Source organism: Zosterops lateralis (genome assembly GCF_965231275.1).
Source record: "Zosterops lateralis genome assembly, chromosome: 6".
Lineage (NCBI taxonomy): Eukaryota > Metazoa > Chordata > Aves > Passeriformes > Zosteropidae > Zosterops > Zosterops lateralis.
The window spans coordinates 48,662,431-48,684,336 of record NC_139761.1 but is presented as its reverse complement, the minus strand read 5'-3'; the positions used below and the strand labels follow the sequence as shown (position 1 = coordinate 48,684,336).

At 40.8% G+C, this 21,906-nt stretch overlaps 1 protein-coding gene across 1 annotated transcript; it reads right to left on the bottom strand.

Annotated features, from left to right (window-relative positions):
* Positions 1–3,199: 3,199 nt before the first annotated feature.
* SPTY2D1 (SPT2 chromatin protein domain containing 1) lies at positions 3,200–21,587 on the bottom strand. Its single transcript, XM_083862974.1, has 6 exons — positions 21,445–21,587; positions 12,650–12,764; positions 9,148–10,704; positions 8,210–8,369; positions 8,004–8,081; positions 3,200–6,789 (listed from the first exon to the last, which is right to left on the bottom strand). The coding sequence occupies exons 1-6, from the start codon at positions 21,502–21,504 to the stop codon at positions 6,693–6,695; spliced, it is 2,067 nt and encodes a 688-aa protein (XP_083719100.1). The 5' UTR covers positions 21,505–21,587; the 3' UTR covers positions 3,200–6,692.
* Between the last annotated feature and the right edge of the window lie 319 nt (positions 21,588–21,906).

The window sequence follows — 21,906 nt, the reverse complement described above, 5'->3', positions numbered from 1 at the left end:
CCTTGCTACCTCATGGACCCTCTAGTAGTTCCTCTGCCCCCATCACTGGGAACACTCTTCCAAATGAAGCCACAGAATTTTGAATAAATTCTGACCAAACAAGCTTGGAAATTCTCCCAAAGCAATACGTCCAGCTCTTACATTATTACAACTCCTCACTGCATAAAAGGTCACTATGTATTAAAGCCCAGCATTCTGCTGGCAGTACACATCTTCTTCCTGACTGAGATATTTTCTTTGAGACTTGGTAGAAAAATTAAGATGGTTAACAAAATAGAAAATGGACTGCAATTTCTCAAGTGCTAAGGGAGAGGGCAAAGCAAAATGAGTCTTAGAGTGACACAGATCTTGTCTTGCAGCATATGGCTTTGGAATTTTATTCAGCTCTACACAAGAGGAAAATGACATCTTTTATACAGCCTCAAACTTTCATACTCTAAACACTACTCTCATTATTCTGCCTATGAACATCCTGCATCTATAGGGATGCTAGCTTAGAGCAAAGCCAAGGGAAAGGATTCTCAACAGCAGGAAACTACAATCCAGGAAGCATTTTAAAGGATTTTCTCCTGTGGAGAAAATCATGCAATACTACTAGTCATCTAAATTAACTTAAGTGTAATAGAATGGAAATTACAAGTTCAACTTGTAAATATTAAATGCTATGGGAAAAATTTGCACTTCTAAAATATACTCAAGTGATCATCCCAGATACCAAAGACTGGGAAATAAATGCAGATCAACCACAAGAGAAGTGGCAGGAGCAAGCTTCCTAACAAAACCCAAACCACCTTCAGCTCTGGGAATATTATGACTAAGAGCATGATTTATCTCAATGTTCCCCTTTGTTCTGAACAACCAGCAAGTCACCCATGTGTGTCATCTACACTGGGACCATTTTATATGTCATAACAATCACTTTCAAAGCACAACCAACCAAGGCTGGATTGAAGCCAGCAGCAGTGAGTTCATCAGCCCTCGTTGCCAACTGTGAAGACAGTGAAGAGACTTTCCACAAAATAGTTTTATTCTCCTGCCAGCTTCAGCATCTCACAAACAGGGCTCCCCACAGACCTGGGCCACGCCATGCACCCTGCACTGCCATTGCCACCTTCCCTTTGTACACAGCTGGCAAACAAGCCAGGCTAATAAACTGAAGAAACCAGGGTAATAAAGGAGTTGCTGGCACCCCTCCTTTTGGCTGGGAAAAGAGTGGTAACAGCAGCACATCCCTCTGCCTGAACTCTCAACATTCACCTTGTGGGACCAGGTGCCTGTTTACATATCATTTACAGTCACATTGGACACCACCATGGAAGTCTCAGAAACCATTCACATTCTGTACACATCAAAAACCAGATGAAGTGCCCCTTCTGTCAAAAAATAACTGTAATCAGTATTATTCATCAGCTACAGAGCAGCAGGACAATCTACAATCTGCTCCACCATACACATTTCTTTGGTCAAATCTTGATGTATTGGACACGTGTAAGGACCACAAGGCATCCATACAACACAAGAGCTGGAAGAAGGTGGTAGAAGAATTACTGCCTTATTGTGATAGGGAGCTGAGGACAGACCCACATCATGATGTACCCTTAGTTGCATCATTCAAGGAAGCTACTTAGCTCTTGAAGAAATCCACAAGAGAGGTTTAATGCATGGAGAAGCACATGTAAAGCACTCAAACAGCCTTTTGTACTTGGCGTGTTCCACAGGTATGTGTTCAGTTATTCCCGTGCACTACAGAACTAGGAACTCTACATTCAAGTGTTTTTCAAATCAGAATCAAGTCAACTCCAACCAAAAAAACCTACTGAAACTCTTGATTCTTTAAATTGTTGATTGCCATCAACTTGCAGACACAGAGTATGAGAGATGGCATCAGACACATGCCTGCTCTCAAGCAAGGAGTGTTAAGAAAGTTATATCCAGGATACAAAAAAAAAAAAAAAAAAAAAAAATCATGAATTTGCCAGTGGAGAGAGAAGGATGTAGGTAAAACCCAAGAGTCTCATGAAGAACTTAACAGAGGAACTCTCAAAGCAAATTAAGTACCAGGTGGTATGAAAAACAGAACTATTAGTTGTGGACAGAAGTCAGAACTAACACTCATGACATATTTGATTACTTCAGGAATGACCTCTGTCCTTAATTTCATTCTGCAGAGCATGTTATGCCAAAGGGCTTTTTAGAGTCCCAGGCTCATGGAAAAATAAATGTTTCCATATGCAGTTCAGGGGTAAGAAGAGGCTATCAATGGGATAAATACATTGCAGTTCTATATTGTGGAACTGAAATGTTATTCCAAATAAACTACAACTAAAAGCTGTCCTCAAACAATGGAAACCTATAATTATTTTCCCCCCAATCTGAATAAAATATTTTTGCTTCCAGAAGTAGATTTACTGGCTGGGTTAAGATAATGACTGACTCAGTGTAGAACCACCATCCACCTGAACAGAACATTTTTGCCTTGAAATAGCAGCTGATGCTGACTGATCACAGCTCTTAAGATACATTAAAAATCTCAAGGGAATTCAATACAAGGTAGTTCCAAAGAAGGTAAGATTTCAAGCCTTCAAAACAAGGTACTCATAAATGTAATGTACTTCATAAGGTACATTAAATGCAGATTCACAATATTTTAAAAGAATATTTTTTTAAGCACAAGAGTGTGCAAGCATTGCTGTTCCTCGTAAAGGCAAGTAGGCTCACTGATGTGTATCCGTTCATCCATTTGGAAGTGGGTCACAGCACCAGATGATCAGAACAGTGATTTACTTCCACCATCAAAGCAGAAAACCTTTCCAGAGTAGACAGCCATCAAGGGAGTTCAGACTTCTTACATGGGAATATGGACACCCAAGAAGGATGCTGCTTGTGAACACTTCAAATGCAAAAGATTAAAGGCAATGGGCACACTTGGGTGTATTATTCTAACTACATGTTCCTCCAAGCACATACTATGTCACAGCCTAAACTGCAGGAGACACCAGAAACTTTCAGATCTTTTCTGAAGGTATAAGTGACTCCATTACATTCCTTCTTGCTGGCTGCATGAGAACCATTCTCAGAGAACAATCAGACTGACACTGCTGTATGTGAGAGCTCAGAGGAAACAGCAGAAAGTAATTCTGATAAATCTTCCATGAAAGTAAACCAATGAGAAATAGCAATAAAGTGTTTAATGCCTGTTAATTTATTGTATACATACTCTGCAAAATTTATATGCATTTGGTGTGTGCTAAAGTATACACTTCCTTGACAGCACCAGAGAGCAGGTAAGCTATGTACGAGTTTTTAACCTGATTTGTCACATTGTGTAAAAAGACACCATGCACACATGATATCCCCAAAGGAAAAAATCATTGGCTAAAACTAGAAGCCTTATTTACACACTAACACTTTAATATTGCGTCACACCCACTCACCAAAATAAATAGAAGTACATTCATCACAATTTAAACACCAGTCTCTCCATATATTTATTTTCTTTCTGACATGTTTTGGTCTCCAGAAATATGATATATCTAGAAATATGTATCAGCTACTAGATTATGTTACAAAATGCAAAAAAAATTAGAAAATTAGTTTTCTTGGACAATATTATTTTGGGCTTTACACAAAAATAATCCAGATTTCCATAGAGATCTCATATACTTCTTGAAAGATTTTTATTTTAAAGCACAGCACAGAGTTGCACACTAAGGCTTCCTGTGATATGCAAAACCCTGGCCTCCAAAAGACATCGCTGTAAAGTGAAATACGGCTCAAGTGTAAATACAAGACATTTTCAAAAAGTAGTCATCGATAGAAAGTGCCCTTCATTTGATTCAGCATTAGCAGTAAAGAAGTAGCTACCTTAATTGTGCAATCAAAGCCAGACCTGGAAGGGTTTTATGAAAAGTTCGTCATTTCACACTCTCAAGTTTAAGGATATAGAATCTGAGATAGCAGAAACCAATCTTTTTATCCTCCTACATTCATTATTTTTTGACACAATTTAGTAAAAAGGCACATTGTCAAATGGTGAAATTAAAAATCTAAAAACCAAACCAGAATTTCCTTTAATACAATTAAATCATTAGCTGAACATCCAATCCTCATAAACCAATGTAAGTATTCTTTCAGCTTTTCTTCACCTCAAATTCAGATGTACTTTGGAAGTACTGAAATACTGTCAAATAGATGAATACTATTAAACTGGCCAACAGTAAACAGGTTTTTGGATACAAGGTCAGGAATTAAAAAATGAGTTTAGTTCCTTCCTAGCTGACATACAAATATGCAACAAATATGCAAGCACATTAAAAGCCAAACATTTGTACAAAATAGGAAACCCATCAGCATCCCATGCCAATTATGAGAAAGTACTTCTTGACTGTAAAATTACAAATATGTCCTTGAATAATTTTTCATCTGAAATAGACAAAATTTAAGCAATGATCATTGTGTGAAGAAAGTTATACAGTGTCTTAGGGAGGCTAGCAGAGTACATTCCAGTCACCATCTAAATGACAAAGTGCTTTACAGATTAAGAAGTTTAACTGATCTTGCATGGTTAAATAATCAGGAAGTGGTGAAACAATCAGGCTTTATTTAACCTGTATTTGTATGAAATGCAAATTTCTTTCCCAACTGAACCAAATTTGACTTAATATATCTCTTTTGCTTCATAAGAGACTTTTTTCTCCCCAACCAGGCAGGAAGTGGCTCACAGATGATACAGCTGTCTGGGTTGATGGACCTCGAGTCTTTCTCCAGCTAAAAAGAACTAAAAAGTACAAACCCAGAACCTGATTATGGTCCCAAAGTTCATTGTCCTGAATGGGTAGTTCTAGAAACCAGGAAATCTCCAACAGGAAATTTGAGATGGTCCCAATGCAGCAGAGAATACAACACACTTGTAGACAGTGAGATTATGCTATCTCACATGGTCTCAAGTGCATACACTGAGAAACAGTTTTTGTTAGTTAATAGAGAAGGTTAAAACTACAGAGGAGGAACAATGGTATCTTCACCTGGGCTCCATGTTAGCTAATACTGATATAGTCTATAGAATCTATACCAGAAACTTACATCACTGTTTTGCTGAGGTGGTGAAATGGTATGCCATTGACAGAAAACTTCTTATAAAGGCTAAGCTGTTTTTTCTTACATTAAGAATCAGATGTTTAAATTGAGCAGCTTCCAAGACTGTTTCTTACAGGTTGCTATCTGAACTGCTTTCTAGAAGCAGCACTGTTAAGAATAGCCCCAATAGGAAAGGCTCCTTTGTTGTTTTTCCAAGGTAGTTTTTCCTTTTTCCCTGCCCCCAGCCAATACCCAAAGCCCTTTTTGTACTTTTAAAAGTATTTCTAGCATTAAAACATAATGGCCTGAAGCAGCTGAAGGCAGATGCTGCCAGTGGAGTCCTGGAGCTCAAGGCAAAGCTGAGTAGGGACACTGGTGAGCTTTCAAGGGCAACTTGGGGAAATCCAAGTAGATGCAACACCAGATTTGAGCTTCAGGTGTCTGTGCAACTCCTGTAGACTTACATGAACCTTGTGCTGATTGTAAACAAATTCAGTTACTGAAATAAACAGTCCTTAAGTGCATAGTTAGAAATAATGTGCAAATATGGGCATTAAGGTAAGTAACTGAACTAACTCCTGCTATACTTATTTTAGGGTTTTGGCTTGCTGAAATCAATCACAAGTATTAACTAGTTAACACAATGTTAATACTGAAAAGCTGCAAATTCTAACAAAACTTAACTCTGATGTTCTTTCTCAACAGTAAAACTAATTAGATAAATGACTGCTTCACATTTTAAATAATTTAACCATCGGATGTTTAATGCAAGAAAAAACACAATTTGTAAAAGTAGCAGAAGCTGTTAAACAAATCTGAGGATTTACAGGGCAGGAGAAGAATTCCCAAGCATATGCTTGAGCCCAAAAGCACAGGTTACATACAAACACTAGAAATTTCTGTTTCCAGGGTGTGTGTTTCTCATACTGAATTAGACTGGCACTGGAATTCCAGACACAGCTAAAGCCAACATAATCTTTTGGCCATATCCATCACTGCACATTTTGAAAATGACATTTACTTTTCTATTTAGAAATAAAGAGGTTCAAATTTTTTTTTATGGGTCCTCAAATCAAAAGATCTGCAGCACTTTATTGCCTTAAACACTTGTGGGCTGTGGCTGAATTTACACCCAAGCTGCTGCTGTACAGAAGATGACATTTTAACACTTTGAGGCTCATGTTGGGAGACAGGGTAGGATATAGAGCAATCTCTCCAAGTCTCAAGAATTATCAGGGAACAAGAATGCTAATCCTTTCTTTCAAGTAAATGCAAAATTGGTTTACTGGTACGTGGCCCACACAGTTCCAAGTCAGTGCATAGCTAGTCAATATTTCTGCTGGCATCTTGAACTGGTTTAATCAATGGAAACATCTATTAATTTTATTCCATTTAATATGCATTAGTGCATTAATTTCTTCATAAAAAAACAACCCTGGCAAGTATTAAAAATAAATATCTTATTTAGGTCAAACTAAAGCCTTGCTTTTCAGTACTTTAATCCCTTTAAATATTCTTTTTGCCCTCTAAAAAGCAAATGGAAACTGAAGTAGAATAAGAGATGTATGGAGGCAGAGGGGAGCAGAAACATGAACAAAGTCAACACCATCAGTCAGTTAACGTGTCCTCAGCTTCTTAGACTGTCTCTTGCGTTTCAGCTCTTCTTCTTCCCGTCTCAGCTCTTCCAAGTCTTCCTGGACACCGAGTCTCAAGCTGCCAAACAAGATTAAATCCTTTACACTGATACTCAGGACACTTGAGGCTTTACTTCTACACACCCGAAAAGCAATGCTAAAAGTAGTACAGCTGATTTGAAGAATAATTTGATATCAGATCTTTAATTATAGAATGAATGCAGCTCTAAGAAATCAAGATTTTTTTAATCATAAGATCAGAATCAAATATTTCAAGGGAAAAAGATATTTAAAACTTCTGTCAAAAAATAAAGATTGTATAAAAAATTAATACATTTAATACATAAAGTCTTTTCTCTTAAAAAGTGGCTGCTGAAGCACATCCATTGAAAAAGTAAAATTGAATTTAACTCAAATTTTCTCATCTCCACTTCCTTTATGCTACATGAGTAGTTAAAAGTGAGTCAGGAATTCAACTCTGCAAAATCTCACTCTAAGATGTCAACGGAGTTTGGTTAACAGCAATATAATTTTAAAATTCTATTTATTTCTCCTAACTCCACTTAACAGACTATAGCTTTCCATGGGCTGCAGCTATTCCTCAGGAGCCAGAAGAAATAAGGACACTGACTACACGCCAAAGATGCAAGTTTCTAATGCTCAAGGCACCTGCTGAATAACCATATAAAAATTTCAGTAGAACAAAAGAATTTGGTGACTCCGTGCATTCCAATATTTGCATTTTCTATAAAAACCCTTGCAGTTTTTACAAAGCTTGACCCACTATTCATTTAAAAACAATCAGTTTATGAATAAGAATTGTGCAGGCCCAATTGAAAATATCATCTTCATAATTTAAATCAATGACTATAAAAGCTTGTCAGCATACTTTTTATATTTCTATAGAAATACACACACACTCGTGTAGAGATAAAAACATAAAATTTCCAGACCTCAATATACCAGAATATTGAAATGCTTGGGACAAATTAAAGGATTTGTAATTTCAACTCAAATGTATAATTTGAAAAAGATTTTTGGAAATGAATTAGTTTTGTTTTTTATTGGTTCTTAACAAGCAAGGTTTGTGATAGATAAGGACATACATGACTTATTTAGTGTATTCACCACTGGCTGTATGAATTCATCTTTTACTTAAGCTTTCTTGTAAAAAATTGTAAGGCTTATTCACCTCTGCTGTAAAAAGCAGAGTGGCTATTTGGTAGCTTAGTCCTTTGACTTCAGCAATAAACAAATCTAGCAATTTGTATCCAAGTTCAAACCCATGCATACCTCCTGGCTTCTTCTTTCTGTTGCTCTCTCCAGCTGCTCTCCATGTAACGTAAGGCATAATCACTTTCATCTTTGTACCTGAAAATTAAATATCAGTTCTTTAGCACAATGAAAAACAGCTAATGAATTCATATCCCTTCTTAGGTAGAATAATTACTTGTTCTACTGCTCGTTCTGCAGTATCTTAAAACTGTTACTTTTCTTACCTTTTCCGGTCATAGCCGAATATTTCCCGAATATGTTTTGATATTTCTTCTTGAGGTTCCCCTTCATCTTCAATGAAGTCATCCATTTCAGAGTCATATTCGTCGTCGTCATCATCATCATCTATTTGTCTCTTGTAACTAATAGGTGGTCTTCCAAGACCTAAATGACAGGAGAGAATAAAATCATTAACTAATAACATGAACATAATTTTAATTTAACAGTACTTCTCCTTGCTATACCTTGGGCATAGCCATTTTCTGGGCTTCAAGGTGGAAAACTTCTGCCTCAAGTTAACCAGAATTTCTTAGAAATTCAGCAAGAGGAAATATTTCCTGAGTTGTGCTAGAGGAGATTACCTATCAGTATCAGTAATGGCATCCTGAGGAAACTCAGCCGATATCTGTTCTTTGTTCAGGGCTTTCCAGGCACTACACTACACTCCACTCCTGCTCCTGATTAGAAGTAAATTTTAGAATGGCTTGCAACTGATAAGATAAATCTGCCAAAACACCGAAATGTAAAACCTGTGAGTGATTTTTCATCTGGCCTTTCAAGCATCTATTATTTAAGACACTACAAAGTTTTATAGACCAACTATTAAGCAATGCTGGAAATGAAACTTTCCATTCTTTTCCTTCTAACAGCATTCATATACCAGTATCCATCACAGCCTACTTAGTTTTCTTTCATGTGATACTTCACACCACGTGTATTTCAAAAATTACAAGCATAGGTAAAAATAAATAAAATAAATTAAAAGCCGCTATATTTAATTTTGCTTCAATTATTAAACCGCTCTTATCAGAGTTTCACTTGGGTTTCTTCCAATTCTTCTTCTCACTGGGGGACAGGACAAGAGAGTAGCTGCATGGTATTTAGTTGCCAGCTAGAGTTAAATCATAATAGTGAAAAAATTCTTTGTTCTATAAATGCATACCTCGTGGATGAAGCACAGGCCTATGCCCTGGAAAAGGTCTCATTGCATTCATCTGTCCATTGCTAGGTCTCGTGACAAGGTTTTTAGAAGAAATGGTTTCTGACACGACAGTACACTTGGGTTTCACCGCTGTGCCCGGGTTGCTGCCTGGTCGCGCAGGTCCCGCGCTTGTGCTGACGCCTGGCCTCCCTGGTCCAGTGCCCAGGCTGCTGCCTGGTCGCTTGGCTCCTGTGCTTGGACTGATTCCTGGCCTTCCTGGTCCTGTTCCCAGGCTGCTGCCCGGTCGCCCTGGTCCTGTGTTTGTGCTGCTGCCCGGCCTCCCCGGCCCAGTGCCCGAGCTGCCGCCTGGTCGCTTAAGTCCCATGCCCGAGCTGCTGCCGGGCCCTGTGCTCGAGCTGCCCGTGGGCCTGCCCGGGCCCACGCCTGAGCCACCTCCTCCCGGCCGCCCCGGCCCTGTGGCTGAGCTGCTGCCCAGCCGCCCAGGCCCTGAGCTTAAACCACTTCCTGGCCTTCCAGGTCCCACGCCAGAAGCGCTGCTCGATCGCCCCGGTCCTGCACTCGAACCACCCCCGGGATGTCCAGGCCCTCCCTTCCCTAAGCTGCTGCCGGATCGTTTTGCGTTGGAGTTGATTCCAGGCTGAAGGGCTGCAGGTTTTCCTGGTTTTGCATGGGCAGGCTTTTTCAGGCTGGATTCTTTTGCAGATGGAATTCTCTGAGCCCCATTGGCCATGGGCTTTGAAGGTGGCACTTGAGAACTTGAGCCAGACTTTCTAATACCATTGACAGGTAATTTATTGTGACTGCTAGCAGCAGAGCTTTTTAAGGAACCATTTTGTGAGCTTTTTTCCATTTGATCAAGTCTGGAAGAAGATGACGACCGTGGGTGTTTTTCAGTCAATGCTGGTGCTTTGGATTTCTTATCAATACCACCCATAGAAGGCGACAGATTGCTTTTAGATGTGGAATGTTTATCTACTGAGCTTTTATTAAGTTTTGTGTTTACAGATGCTTTTTGAGAAGACAGTTTTTTTGAAGAACTGGATATCCCTGTAGGCTTAATCTCCTTCTCACTTTTCTTATGCATTTCTACTTTTTTGTTTTTGCGCCCCAAAAACTCCCTCTCTCTCAATTCTTCTGCTGTTCTGGGCCTCTCTTCTACCTTTTTCACTGGTTTTATTTCCACTGGTTCATATTGTTTCTTTTCAGCAAGCCTCAAGAGCTCTGCAAAGTTCAGAGGTGCTGGTGCACTTTTGGGAGGTGCCTTTGGTTTCACTGCAGCTTTGGATGGTTTCTCTTCATATTCTTCTTGCTCGTGCTCAGATTCCATCTGACTGTATTCAAGTTGCTCAGTTTCATCTTCTGTTGCATACTCAGCCTCTGGGGCCTGAGCAACATTCTCACAAGCCCTTCTCTTTTTAGGCTTCTCCTCAACAGGAACACCATTATAGCCATAAAAATTATCCTTTGTTCGTGAGGCCATGGCTCTTGCCTTTCTGTCATGTTTCAGTTCAATACGTCTCGCCAAGAGCTGCTCTTTTTTCCTTCTTTCTTCCAGTGCTGCAAGGAAACCAGGAGAAAGTTATGCAGAAGCACTACTTTTTATTTCAGTATTTTCCAAACCAACAAACTGATAGCACAGGGTTAAAATGTTTCTAAAATCATGGGAATTGTATACAATAGATTTGGGGGGTGGAAAGAAAGGTTGGGCCTGGGTAGGCCCTGAGAACAGAGGTTAGGCTTTGTCTTTACTAGATCATGTGAAACTGCACCTGCATAATCATATGATAAATGATATGACTGTTAAATGCAATAATTGTTTGGCAATTGAATGATTGTTTAATTGTAATAAGAATCATGAGAAACAATATTTGGGGGGGGCTAATGAAAACTACAAGAATTCACACTTGGATAAGATCCATGTATACCATAGAACAATACAGGTTTAATAATTAATATACAGTTATATAACAAAAGGGTATCAAAACACGTCCATCTTGAATCCATGTCAGAGTTAGATTTGGGTCTGTACCCTGTACCCCTGATTCCCAGAGCTCTTCTATAAAAGCACTTGCATATCATCATTCTGTGATTATGTGTTTCAACACTAACAAAACAACTTAGGACAGCAACTTAAGGGTATCTGGATAATAGCTATCCAAAATAGATGAGAAACTGATCCCAGGTATGCCAACAGGACAGGCTAACCCACCTGTGCCAGCTACTCCAACAAAGGCAAGCAACTGAGTGAAATGCTGCTATAACAAAACCCAGTAAGGCTTTTTGAGGGAAGCAGCTTTCCAGGATGCTGTGAAGAACCTTGAAGAACCCTATGAAGAACCTTTGTATAAAAAGCTACAGAATTTATGGGATCTCTGTGTAGTGGAGGGAGTTCTGAGACTGAGCAAGAGAATCTTGAGACTGTACAGAACTTACTACCAAATGTTTAAGGAAGTCAAGGAAGGGGAGGGAATAAGAGTACTGGGGGGATAAGAACTGGCAAATAGCCAAAGTGTGTGTGTGTAGAGGGATATAGGGGAGACATAGAAGCAGCTGAACACAGATAAGCAAGCAGCTGGTCATTACACAAGTCTGATAGGGCACAGGGCTCTATCTCCACAGTCTGTCCTATATCCTTTCTGTTCTGGCTTAGCTGTTTTCTGCCTAAGTATGCTCTTTATCTTGTGTCTGTGATCTGCTGACAAGTCAGGCTGAACTAGCTGGTGAATGAGACATCTAAATGCCAAATGCTGGACAGACCATGGAGTGGGGGTTAAATACCAGAAAGATTCAGAAAAAGTAAAAATCTGTAGAAAATGGATTGGGCTACTCATACTTTGGGTGCCTATAAAGGTGCCATTCCTTGTCTGTATTACTCTATTGTGGAGGGCTGTGACAGCACAGTGTGCCAGCTTTCCCCATGTGGAATTCATGCTTAGTCTTGCTTCTGGCTGGACCTGGCAGCAGGGATAAGGAACAGACTCATGACTGGCCCAGGAGAGGAGGAATAACCTGGATCATCTAGTCCATCAGATTTGGCTACCTTTAACAAAACATTAACATCAGAAGCAATGCAGTACTAGTTTATTCCATAGGCTATTTAAAGGAAATATAAAAGTGGAGAAATTACGTTTCAGAGACTCTTTAAAATTCACTGTATTGATACACTAGATTAAGATGACAATGGCAACTCTTTCCATTTCTCACATAAATGAAACTTTTCAAAGTTAAGCTAACAAAAGTTGAAGTAGTTTTTTGCCCTTTACCTTAACTGCTTTCTCAACCTCCAGCCACAAATTTTAATGCAGCTAATTAATGTTTTAACTCCTTAGGAGAGCAAGCAAATGTCCCCAGTCCTTACTTAGTTCTAGCTTTCCCTCAGCATCAGGTCTACATATAAATTTCAGAAACAGATGTGCAGCTGTATTTGCAAGACCTTTGAATAAGGTGACAAATACCAAAGAATAAATTAAAGACTCCCATAGGAGAGATTTTGTACTTTTACCTTTTTTCCTCTTTTCTTCTTCCTGCCGTCTGAGAAATGCTTGCACTGCTGCAGACTCTACACCCTTGACTTTGGGAACTTTTTTGGGAGGACCAACAGCCAAACTGTACCTTTTCTGCAAAGAACAAAGAAACACATCAGAAGAGTTAAGAAATGTAAAAATCTGTCTATGAAACTGAGGAGCTGCATAACAATCTTATACTTGACTTAAGCAGAGAGATGGTACAGAGTAAACAATGAATTCCCACTGAAACTGAGGGTTGTGCTGGATACATTTGACTCACAGTTTACTTTCAGGCTGACTAAGCAGCAATCAGTCCTTGGGAGAAACTTGCAAGCCAGAAAGTGCCTGGTCCAAGGGAATAGAGGTGTCTTGAAAAATTTTTTGAAAAGTGGTTTCATAACCATCAGAAGAGCAAGATAACCAAAGTCCAGAACAAGATAACAAAACTAAGACAAGGTCATCTGTCTTGTCTATGCCATTGGCCAGCAGCCAACTACTTCACCCTACAAATATTGCCACCAGGATGGGCATGATTTGAGCTCTGCCTGAACTGCAGCTTAACTGGATGCCAGGTGACCCCTTGAGCAGAGATGCCTCTCAGGGTTAGAAATTCCTCACCTGAAACTAAGAGATCCTTCCTTACCCAAGGTGGAAAGATTTCTTACTCACAACAGATCCTCAGTAGGTGACAGAGGATGTTGCATTAGTATTATGAAACATGACTAATCCATCCACCCCATATTATTACAAACATTCTATGGATAATTCCAGTAGATATAAACCATTGACCAAGCCTGAGACTAAGAATGGATCCAGCCACTCCTAAACTCCAAATTGAGTTAGAAAGCAAGGAGTCCACTCAGAACCTTGTGACTCAACAGGACTGTGCTTCTTGCCCTCTGCATTGGCAGTCCATGAGAATCCCTCTAAATGAGCCCATGAACGAATGAATTTGAACTCAACCTTCCTTTTTATATGTTTCTTCTTAATTAATTTATAAGATGAACCTCGCGTTAAACTTATTGAACCTTGTCAAACCACTGTTGAACTTTGTTCAATTCCATTGAGTTGTCCAATCATTATTTTATCTCAAAACACATTGCTGCCTCTCTTTTGAGTGAGCTACATTCCAGTCATCCACAACAGGGGCTCACTCATCTTTTGGAAGGAATGAACAGGAAACCAGAAGACAGGTAGGGAAACAAAATGAGTGCCATGCACTGGATTAATAAGGAATGCAATGGCTGCATTAGTAATGGAATAAAGTATTTCAGTTCAACCTGAGTCTGACCAAGAGGAACCAAAAGCAAACTACAGCCCAAAGTGCCAGAGTCAATTCAATTGCAAAGTGTAGCTGTTTTACAGCTCTGTTTTCAGCTTGCTTGTAGACACTAATTTCAGTTTCAGGTTACCTAATTCAACAAAAATAAATAAATCAACTCAAAAAATTGAATAACTCCCTAACTTGGAATGGACTTCACCAGCATAATTAATAGGCTGACATAAAACCAACAACACTGATTTTAGTTCCTGCTGGCAGTGACTTTAAACACAAAACTGTTGTACATCAAGGAGTTAGTGATCCACACACCAGTTAACCTGAAACTGGTGCAGGCCTGCACTCCACTTATCACCAGAGATCAGTGTGACCTCAGCACTGTGACAGAATACACAGCCCCCACCCGCACCTGGCAATTACAGCACTTGCACATGGTGTAATTTGCCTGGAGAAGAGAAGGCTCCAGGGAGATCTTGTTGCAGCCTTTCAGTACTGAAAGGGAGCTCATAAGAAAGATGGGGACAATTTTTAGCACAGATATAGCAATAGGACGAGGTATTGGTTTTAAACTAAAAGAGGGTGGATTCTGACAGGAAGTTGTTTGATGGGAGTGGTGAAACACTGGCTCAGATTGCCAGGAGAGCCTTGAGACTGCCCATCCCTGGAGACGTTCAAGGTGAGGTTGGACAGGGCTCTGGGTGACCTGATCTGTGTAAAGATGTCCCTGCCCATTGCAGGGGAGTTGGACTAGATCACCTTTAGTAGCTCCTATTCTGTGATTCTGTATCTCATTATATGCTGAAGTGAAGCACCATGTTTTCATATAACATCCTTTTCCTTGGCCAAGGAAATGATAAACTGTGCTATTAACTTCTCAGGACATCCTGCAAAAGCTCTAAAGACTGCAACACTGATTACATGCACCACAGACAGGATTTGCTCAGCTTGCCATGCCTAAAGGTCAGCCCAGTGCTGCTCAACCTGGGGTTCTAGCAACTGAACAGATGTAAAGTTATCTATGCTACCCCTTTTTGCTTCCCTTATATCCAATAAATGTTACTTAAATCAATGTTAAGTGCCCAAGTGCCTCTTACTGGCTTCTATAACAACCACTTGCATTAATGTGCTACACCTGTTCTGACACTGCCTTTCACAAATGTACCACGTTGTGCCTAAGATGGGGGAAAAAGAAAATTTTTTTAACTTCTTCCCACAAACAAAATACAGAAGAAAAAAACAAAGCAATGAGAAAGAGACAGTTGTAAAGATAAATACAATAGAAGGCAGTTAAATCCAGAAGCAGAAGGAAAGCAGAATAGATTAAAAAAAAAAACCCAAAAACCTAAACCCAAAACTGAGGTTTGAGAGGGTGGGTTTCCTGTTTATTTCAGAAGTTGGCCAAAAGATTAAAATCTAAACCAAGATCTCCCACATGAGACATTAAAATTCTCACCAAATGAAAGATGTGGAAAAAAAAAAGACAAAGTATCACTAAAGAACCACACAAGTCAGCATTTCTATAAATATCTTTCTGTCCTCACAAAGCCTTATGAAACTTAACTAAAATAATCAAAGTAAAACATCTGGTAAGGAAACCTACATCCAAATGTTTTAGAAGCAATAATCAGGGCAGGCTGGCAGCATAACTCACTATAAATGTCAATATCACACAATGGAAGCCCTCATTCTCATTTCTGATTCATTGATCAGCAGCACATGATTGGATTACTTTAATTACTAACATGCAAACCTATAAATTAGCTTGAATATACATGCACTAAGAAGCAAGGTTTGGAGGCTCATTTCTAAACTGCATCCAAAACTGGCTCCAAGAAGGGCAGCTACAACACCAGCTACCTGTAGTCTCCTTGAGCACTTTCTGAAATGACCAGAGCAGAATTACAAAGGTGCACCATCCACAAACATTGCATATTAAGACCTGCCATGTCACCTCATCACATTAAAGACCTACTACAGCCAAGCTCATTTACTGAGCTTCACCTCTCTGCAAGAAGTTTACACAACCTGAGAACCGATTTTCTTGTTTGCACCAGAAGTGTTCCAGGACTCGACTGCTCAGGAAACCTGAACACAAATGGCCCGATGTCCCAAAGAAATCTGGTTTACTCCATTTGTACTGGAACAGAGAGATGCAAAGCAATCCACACATTATCAGTCAAAATCCTGGCAGAAACAAGTTGAAGCAAATGAGTACCTTAGAAATTATTTGCAGTGCTTTGTAGTATACTCATCTTATTATAATGTCTATGTAAATTATCTGACAAAGTTAAACACGTCATGTTGGGCCATTGGTAACCTAATTTAGCAAAGCTTCATTTAATTACTGCATTTCAACTGTATCCTCAGTTTCAAAAACTCTGTTTTAAAAGCTGTGTAGTACTCAAACATCTTTTCCAACCTAAATGATTTTGTGCCTAAGGAGCACCTTTGAAAACTGCTAAACAGCAGGGACAAATGTAGATTGATCTATTCTGTTGGGAAACCTTATAAAGAATTAAAGTGATGGGGAAGCAGTTTTCAGCCTTTGTTTTGCTGCACTGTGACCAACAGCCCTATCCACAAGCAGGTTTGTAAAGCAGCTTGACAGACAAGCTCTTTTCTGACTGCCACTAACATGACAAATCATGCAAAATTTAAATTAAGTTAATTTAAATTCCTATCACTAGCATTTCTTAATACTGACTAACAACTGAAAACAAGTCATAAATGAAGTACCATTTTCTGTACTGTTGCTGATACAAGTTTTGTTCACCTTCTTCCAGTAACAGCATAAAATGACCTGCTGAAGTGCAGCCTTTTTAAAAGCACTGAACCATACACACGTCCTGCAAACACTAATAAAGTGTTTCATGTACACTAAATGAATATGCATCAGACTGCAGGTAAAGCAGGCAAAATAAGCCAGCACAAGTCACCACACCATCCAAACAGCAGCTGCACTATACTGGCTTTTAATAACCATTGCTAAGTTGGTTAAATCAACAGAGGAATAGAAATGTTTAGCCTTTAGGAAAGAGCAGGTCAAGCTGTTCACAGAACACTGCACTATTCCAGTTGTAAACAGTGATTATTTGCTCTGAAGTCACTGACTTCCTTCAAAACTACTACTACTTTGATGTCAACATTCAAGTACCAAATCTTGGACTGCAAAACAGGATTTATAAAATAATTGTAAACTTTTTGGCACCCAAATGAAGCCCCAAGGGGCCCAGACCAAACACCAGCAGAGACAGAAATAACACAGTACAATTGCCTTTAACAATGGTCAATATTTACACAGGTGGCAATGCAAGATCAATGCAGGTGATCAATTCTGCCAAACCCCATTCTGGAATAGAGCACCTGTGCAGCTCAGTGAGTGCAATGGGCTTGCACATACAGAGCAAAGACAATTCCACTTGTGCCATCCACTGCAGGCAGCTTGCAGGGCTCCCACAGGCTGGGGAGATTCTTTTACTTGCTTGTTTTTCACTAGCATGTTACAACACTTTGCCTGTCCTTCCTTATTATTTGTCAAGACATGCAACCTTCTCCAATGAGAAGTCCTTGTTTCCTTTTCCAAGAATTTTAAATACTCTTCAGGGAATAACTTTCTGAGAACATCAGGAATGGTTCATCCACCACACACATCCTTGTTTGTGTCACTCCTCTGGCAATGCCAGTCCCTCAGAAGGCAGCTTTCCACACTGTAAGTGGCCATTTGTGTTCACTGCCCAGGGGCCTCTGCCCTTCATCCTGAACTGGTATTTCCAAAGCTTCTGCTGCAGATTCACCAAGGGGTTCCCAGCAGCTGACTCTGCAGTGAGACTCTGAGAATACACACACCATGATTTCTCAACTGCTGCTTTCAATTTCTGGTTGTGACAAAGTAAATAGTAAGTAACAAGCATGTTTAAATTTGCTTCACTTCAGGTTCTAACAGCTCCTACCAAGAGAAAGATAAAATGCTCAGTTTAGCAGCTCACACTATTCTCCTTCTCCCAAAACCAATTCAACAGGTTCATACATTTTATTGCTAAAAAAGCAAAAATTATTTTCTTCTAATTCCACAACTGCTGTCACAACACCCAAGCAGAACTCTTAGATGGAAAAAACACAGATATTCCTTCTATTAAAAAGTTTCTTCACACAGGGAAAAAACCCCCCAAAACAGACACTTTCTGCTTCACTTTCTGCTTTCCTTTTGGTGGTGGTATTGTGGTCCCCTTTTCATCTGCTTTTGAAAAAAAAAAAAAAACAAAAAAAAAAAAAAACAAAAAAAAACCCAAAACAAACCAACAACAACAAAACAGGAATAGGAAAAGCTGGAGATTTCCTTAGTCAGCATTTAAACCTCGACAGTCTGAAACTTTACTATCAGGTCAGTCAAGTTGAGAGCAAAAGCCATCCTCATCCCTGCCAACATTTCACATTGAGTATCCTGCAGTCCCTCCTGTGGAGGCTGATGCAATCCAAAGAATTTTAGGCCACACAATAAATGCACACACATCAATCGATGGGAGTCAGCAATCTGCACTTCACAGCCATTCCCATTATTCCTCATGCAGGGCTTCTCCTGCCCGTGGGCAAACGCTCAATAACTCCCAGATTAGGATCCGATGGGCAGGCTCTGTAACCCGGGGTCCTCTGAACAAACCCTGGGATTCTGTTAGTGTTCCACTTCACAAATGTTTAATTCCTCCTGGCTACTCAGCTTCACTGGAGGCTGCTTTGCATCAGTCTAACCTAAAGTGAGACCTCACAAATGCTGACGTGGATGATGAGCTCTTTCAGTTTTGCGTCACCTCTTTGCGGTTAAATTGTATCAGATTTCTGTAAATTCTGTACACCAACGTTTCCCCTCAGTTAAAAGGAATTGGGAGCAATAGGAGACGTTTATATTGTCATTAACAATTTATTAGAAATTAAGGCGAAATGAAATAATGACTTTTGTTTCCAACTGTCCTCAGGGGTTTTTTAAGCTGCAGTAAAATTTCATATTTTAAAGAACAGCTATAACAATAACAATATCAAAGTGTTTTGCCACGTCATGTGAAACACGTGGCATAACACAGTACCCCAATTTCACCAAAGAGTGACACCGTGTATTTAAACCTCTCTAAAGCCAACACTAAATCTCATAACTGTTATCATGTCTAGTCAAAGCAAGACCACACTGAAAATGTAATGAACTGCTAATATGAACACAGGTAATGAGATACAACAGAGAAACCCCTATGGAATATTAGATGATAAAACCTGGGGCTCTACTCAGCAACTGCTGGGAAGATGATTAACAGCACATCATTAACAGCTTAGACAGTAGTTCATATATGTTTTATTTAGAAACAAAACCTGATGCAACTAACAGGGCACCAAAAGGCTGATTTCAGCAATGTTCCTTTTGAATCTGGATTTCCATAGGGAGATGAACAAGCAGATTCGTTTTCACAGGGACATGATGTAATACCTGCTTTATCCAGGCTCCTCTTTTACAAGACCACATTATTTCTTAGACTTTTTATATAATTTCCACTTTGAATTAAACAGTACCTGTATAGTGCGTATATATATTTATATATACTTTGAATATACACTACTTGTTCATGTCACTGTTTTTCATTACAAAGGGCAGGCAATAATTAGATAGGTGCACTGTAAAGTTTAAAACAAATTTCTCAGAGAAATTCAGAGGATATGCTCACTAATGCAGGAACTAACATTTCTGGAAACCTGGTAATTTTATATACCAGTAAATGTGTAATTAGTCTATATGGTGTTTTTAATAAAAAGTATTTTAAAATAATTATATTCTTCTTAAATAAACACATTTGATGTACTAGCTTTAATGCAGTGGAGTTGTTTAGATGTCCAGTGATTGTAAAATCTCCATGGGCTCTCTTTTAAAGCCCAGCAGCTGCAAACAGCTTCAAGCAGTGCCAAGTACAGCTCTGCTTTTGCTCAGAGACCAGGGCCAACTTCACAGTTAAAAGCTGCACCATAATGTGCTAAACCAAACTGCTTCAACTATGGATTCAATTGCACTCTCACTCCATGAGTTAATCAGAAATTAGTAAATACTAATGCTGCCTTTTCTAAAAAGAGTAGCTAAACCCTCATCCACTGCAAAACAAGTAGAATCCCCTCCCTCCACCACCACACCTGCAATGGAGAATATGGCAGGTATTTTATCAATTCATCATCATGCCTTAAAACTACCTGGGACAAGAAAGTGGTGGCACACACAGTAAAGCTGCACAGGGAAACTGAGAATGTAAAGAGAAGCTTTAAATACCTGAAGTAAGAATTATAATAACCCAGTGACAACCTAGTGAAACAGATTAAGACTGATCAAATGGGCATTTAAATATCCTAAAGTATTTCTATATTTGTTATTGCATTATTTATGTTATGAACCAGATTCCTATGTAGGGTCAGAGACGATTTAAGTGTGCCTAAATATAAAAAATTAGATTTTTTAAAAGATTTTAAACCACAATGGAATTGGATTAATTTCACATCTACCATATGGTCAGTACATATTATCAACTGGTTACACACTATTAGTGAACATTAACAAAGTTTTAATAATGATACAGGGACCCTGACACCACCAAAATGAAGACACTGTACAACTGAGAGTATGTTTTTTTTCTGGTCTTCCCATAGTTTTTGCTAAAAACAACTACTCCTCATTTACACTGGGTTTAAGCAAACTAATAGAAACAGAATTCTGGCACTCTGCTAAAGAGCAAACAGAAGAAGTGTCTCACTAGCTGGTGGCTACCAAGGAGAAGCTATTTTTTATCCAAAGAAGCACACATGACTTATAATTTGTGTCCTCCCAGAGGGATGAAACCCGGGATATTAATGTATGAAAAGGCCACGTGCTCCTGCTCCTGCCAGGCTTCACCCAGGCCAGTCAGGGGGTTATTCCACACGGAATCCACACGTTACTGAGAGCCTGAACTGAAACACAAACTGCTGAAGTACAGCTCGGAACAAACTAAACACCATAACAAACGCCTATGGCCAATCCCCCCCACAGCGCTGTTACACCTCATCCCGCACAGAGAGCCCTCAGACAACGCGGCCCATTCACCCAAAACTTGTCACTTTGTCTCCGACTCGCACTTGAGACGTGGCAGACTTGTGTTTTCCGAGCAAACAAAAGGACTGAGCCGGCGTTTAGCCGCTGCCTTCCCCCGCAGCAGTGCTGTATTCCCGGGATCCCGGGGGGCACAGCCCGCGGCTCCGCTCCCCGCCCCGCCGGGGCTGCCGGCACCTGTTGACAGAAGGGCCCCGCTCGCCCCCTGCTCGCACACAGACTCCTCCCCGGCCCCCAGGAACGAGCGGCCCCGGCCGGCGAGGGGAAAGGCCCGGCAGAGTTTGGCGGCGGGCGCTGCCCGGGCCGGGGCCGAGGCCGAGGCGGGCGGGACTCCCGCGGCCCAGCCCGGGCCCGACCGCCACCGCCCCCCGGCCCCGCTGCCCCCCGGCAGCCCCCCAGCTCACCGGCACCGCGTTCAGCCCCTGCTGCTCCGAGGCCATCACGAGAATGTTGCGGAAATCCATGTCCGGGCCGGACACACACGGGGGGCCGCGGCAGCCGCCCCGCTCGCACCGCCGGCCGCCCCCCGCCCGCTCGGCCCCGCTCGGCCCCGCTCGCTTCCGCCGCCGCCGCCGCTTACCCTTTATATCGCCTCGCCCGGAGCCCGCGTCACTTCCCCGGGCGGAGCCTCGCCACGGGAAACGGCGCTGGGAAGGGGAGGGGAAGCGGGAGAGGAGCCTCGCCACGGGAAACGGCGCTGGGAAGGGGACCAGGAGGGGAGTCTGGGGAGCCCCGCAGGCCGGCGGGGCCCGGAGCGGCGGCGGGAATGCCTTATGAGCCACGGGCAGCCCCGCCCCGCCCGGCCCGGCCTCCCCTCACAGCTGGGGCCCATCCCCGGATTGTCCCCCCGCCCACCGCGGCTTCCC

What these genes read in the sequence shown, in the direction of transcription:
- SPTY2D1 (XM_083862974.1), bottom strand. Translation starts at nt 21,504, where the DNA reads ATGGATTTCCGCAACATTCTCGTGATGGCCTCGGAGCAGCAGGGGCTG. An exon ending in AGGGGCTGAACGCGGTGCCG is followed by an intron (nt 12,765 to 21,444) that starts GTGAGCTGGGGG and finishes TGTTCTTTGCAG; the next exon opens with AAAAGGTACAGTTTGGCTGT. An exon ending in GCCTGTGCTTCATCCACGAG is followed by an intron (nt 8,370 to 9,147) that starts GTATGCATTTAT and finishes CCTGTCATTTAG; the next exon opens with GTCTTGGAAGACCACCTATT.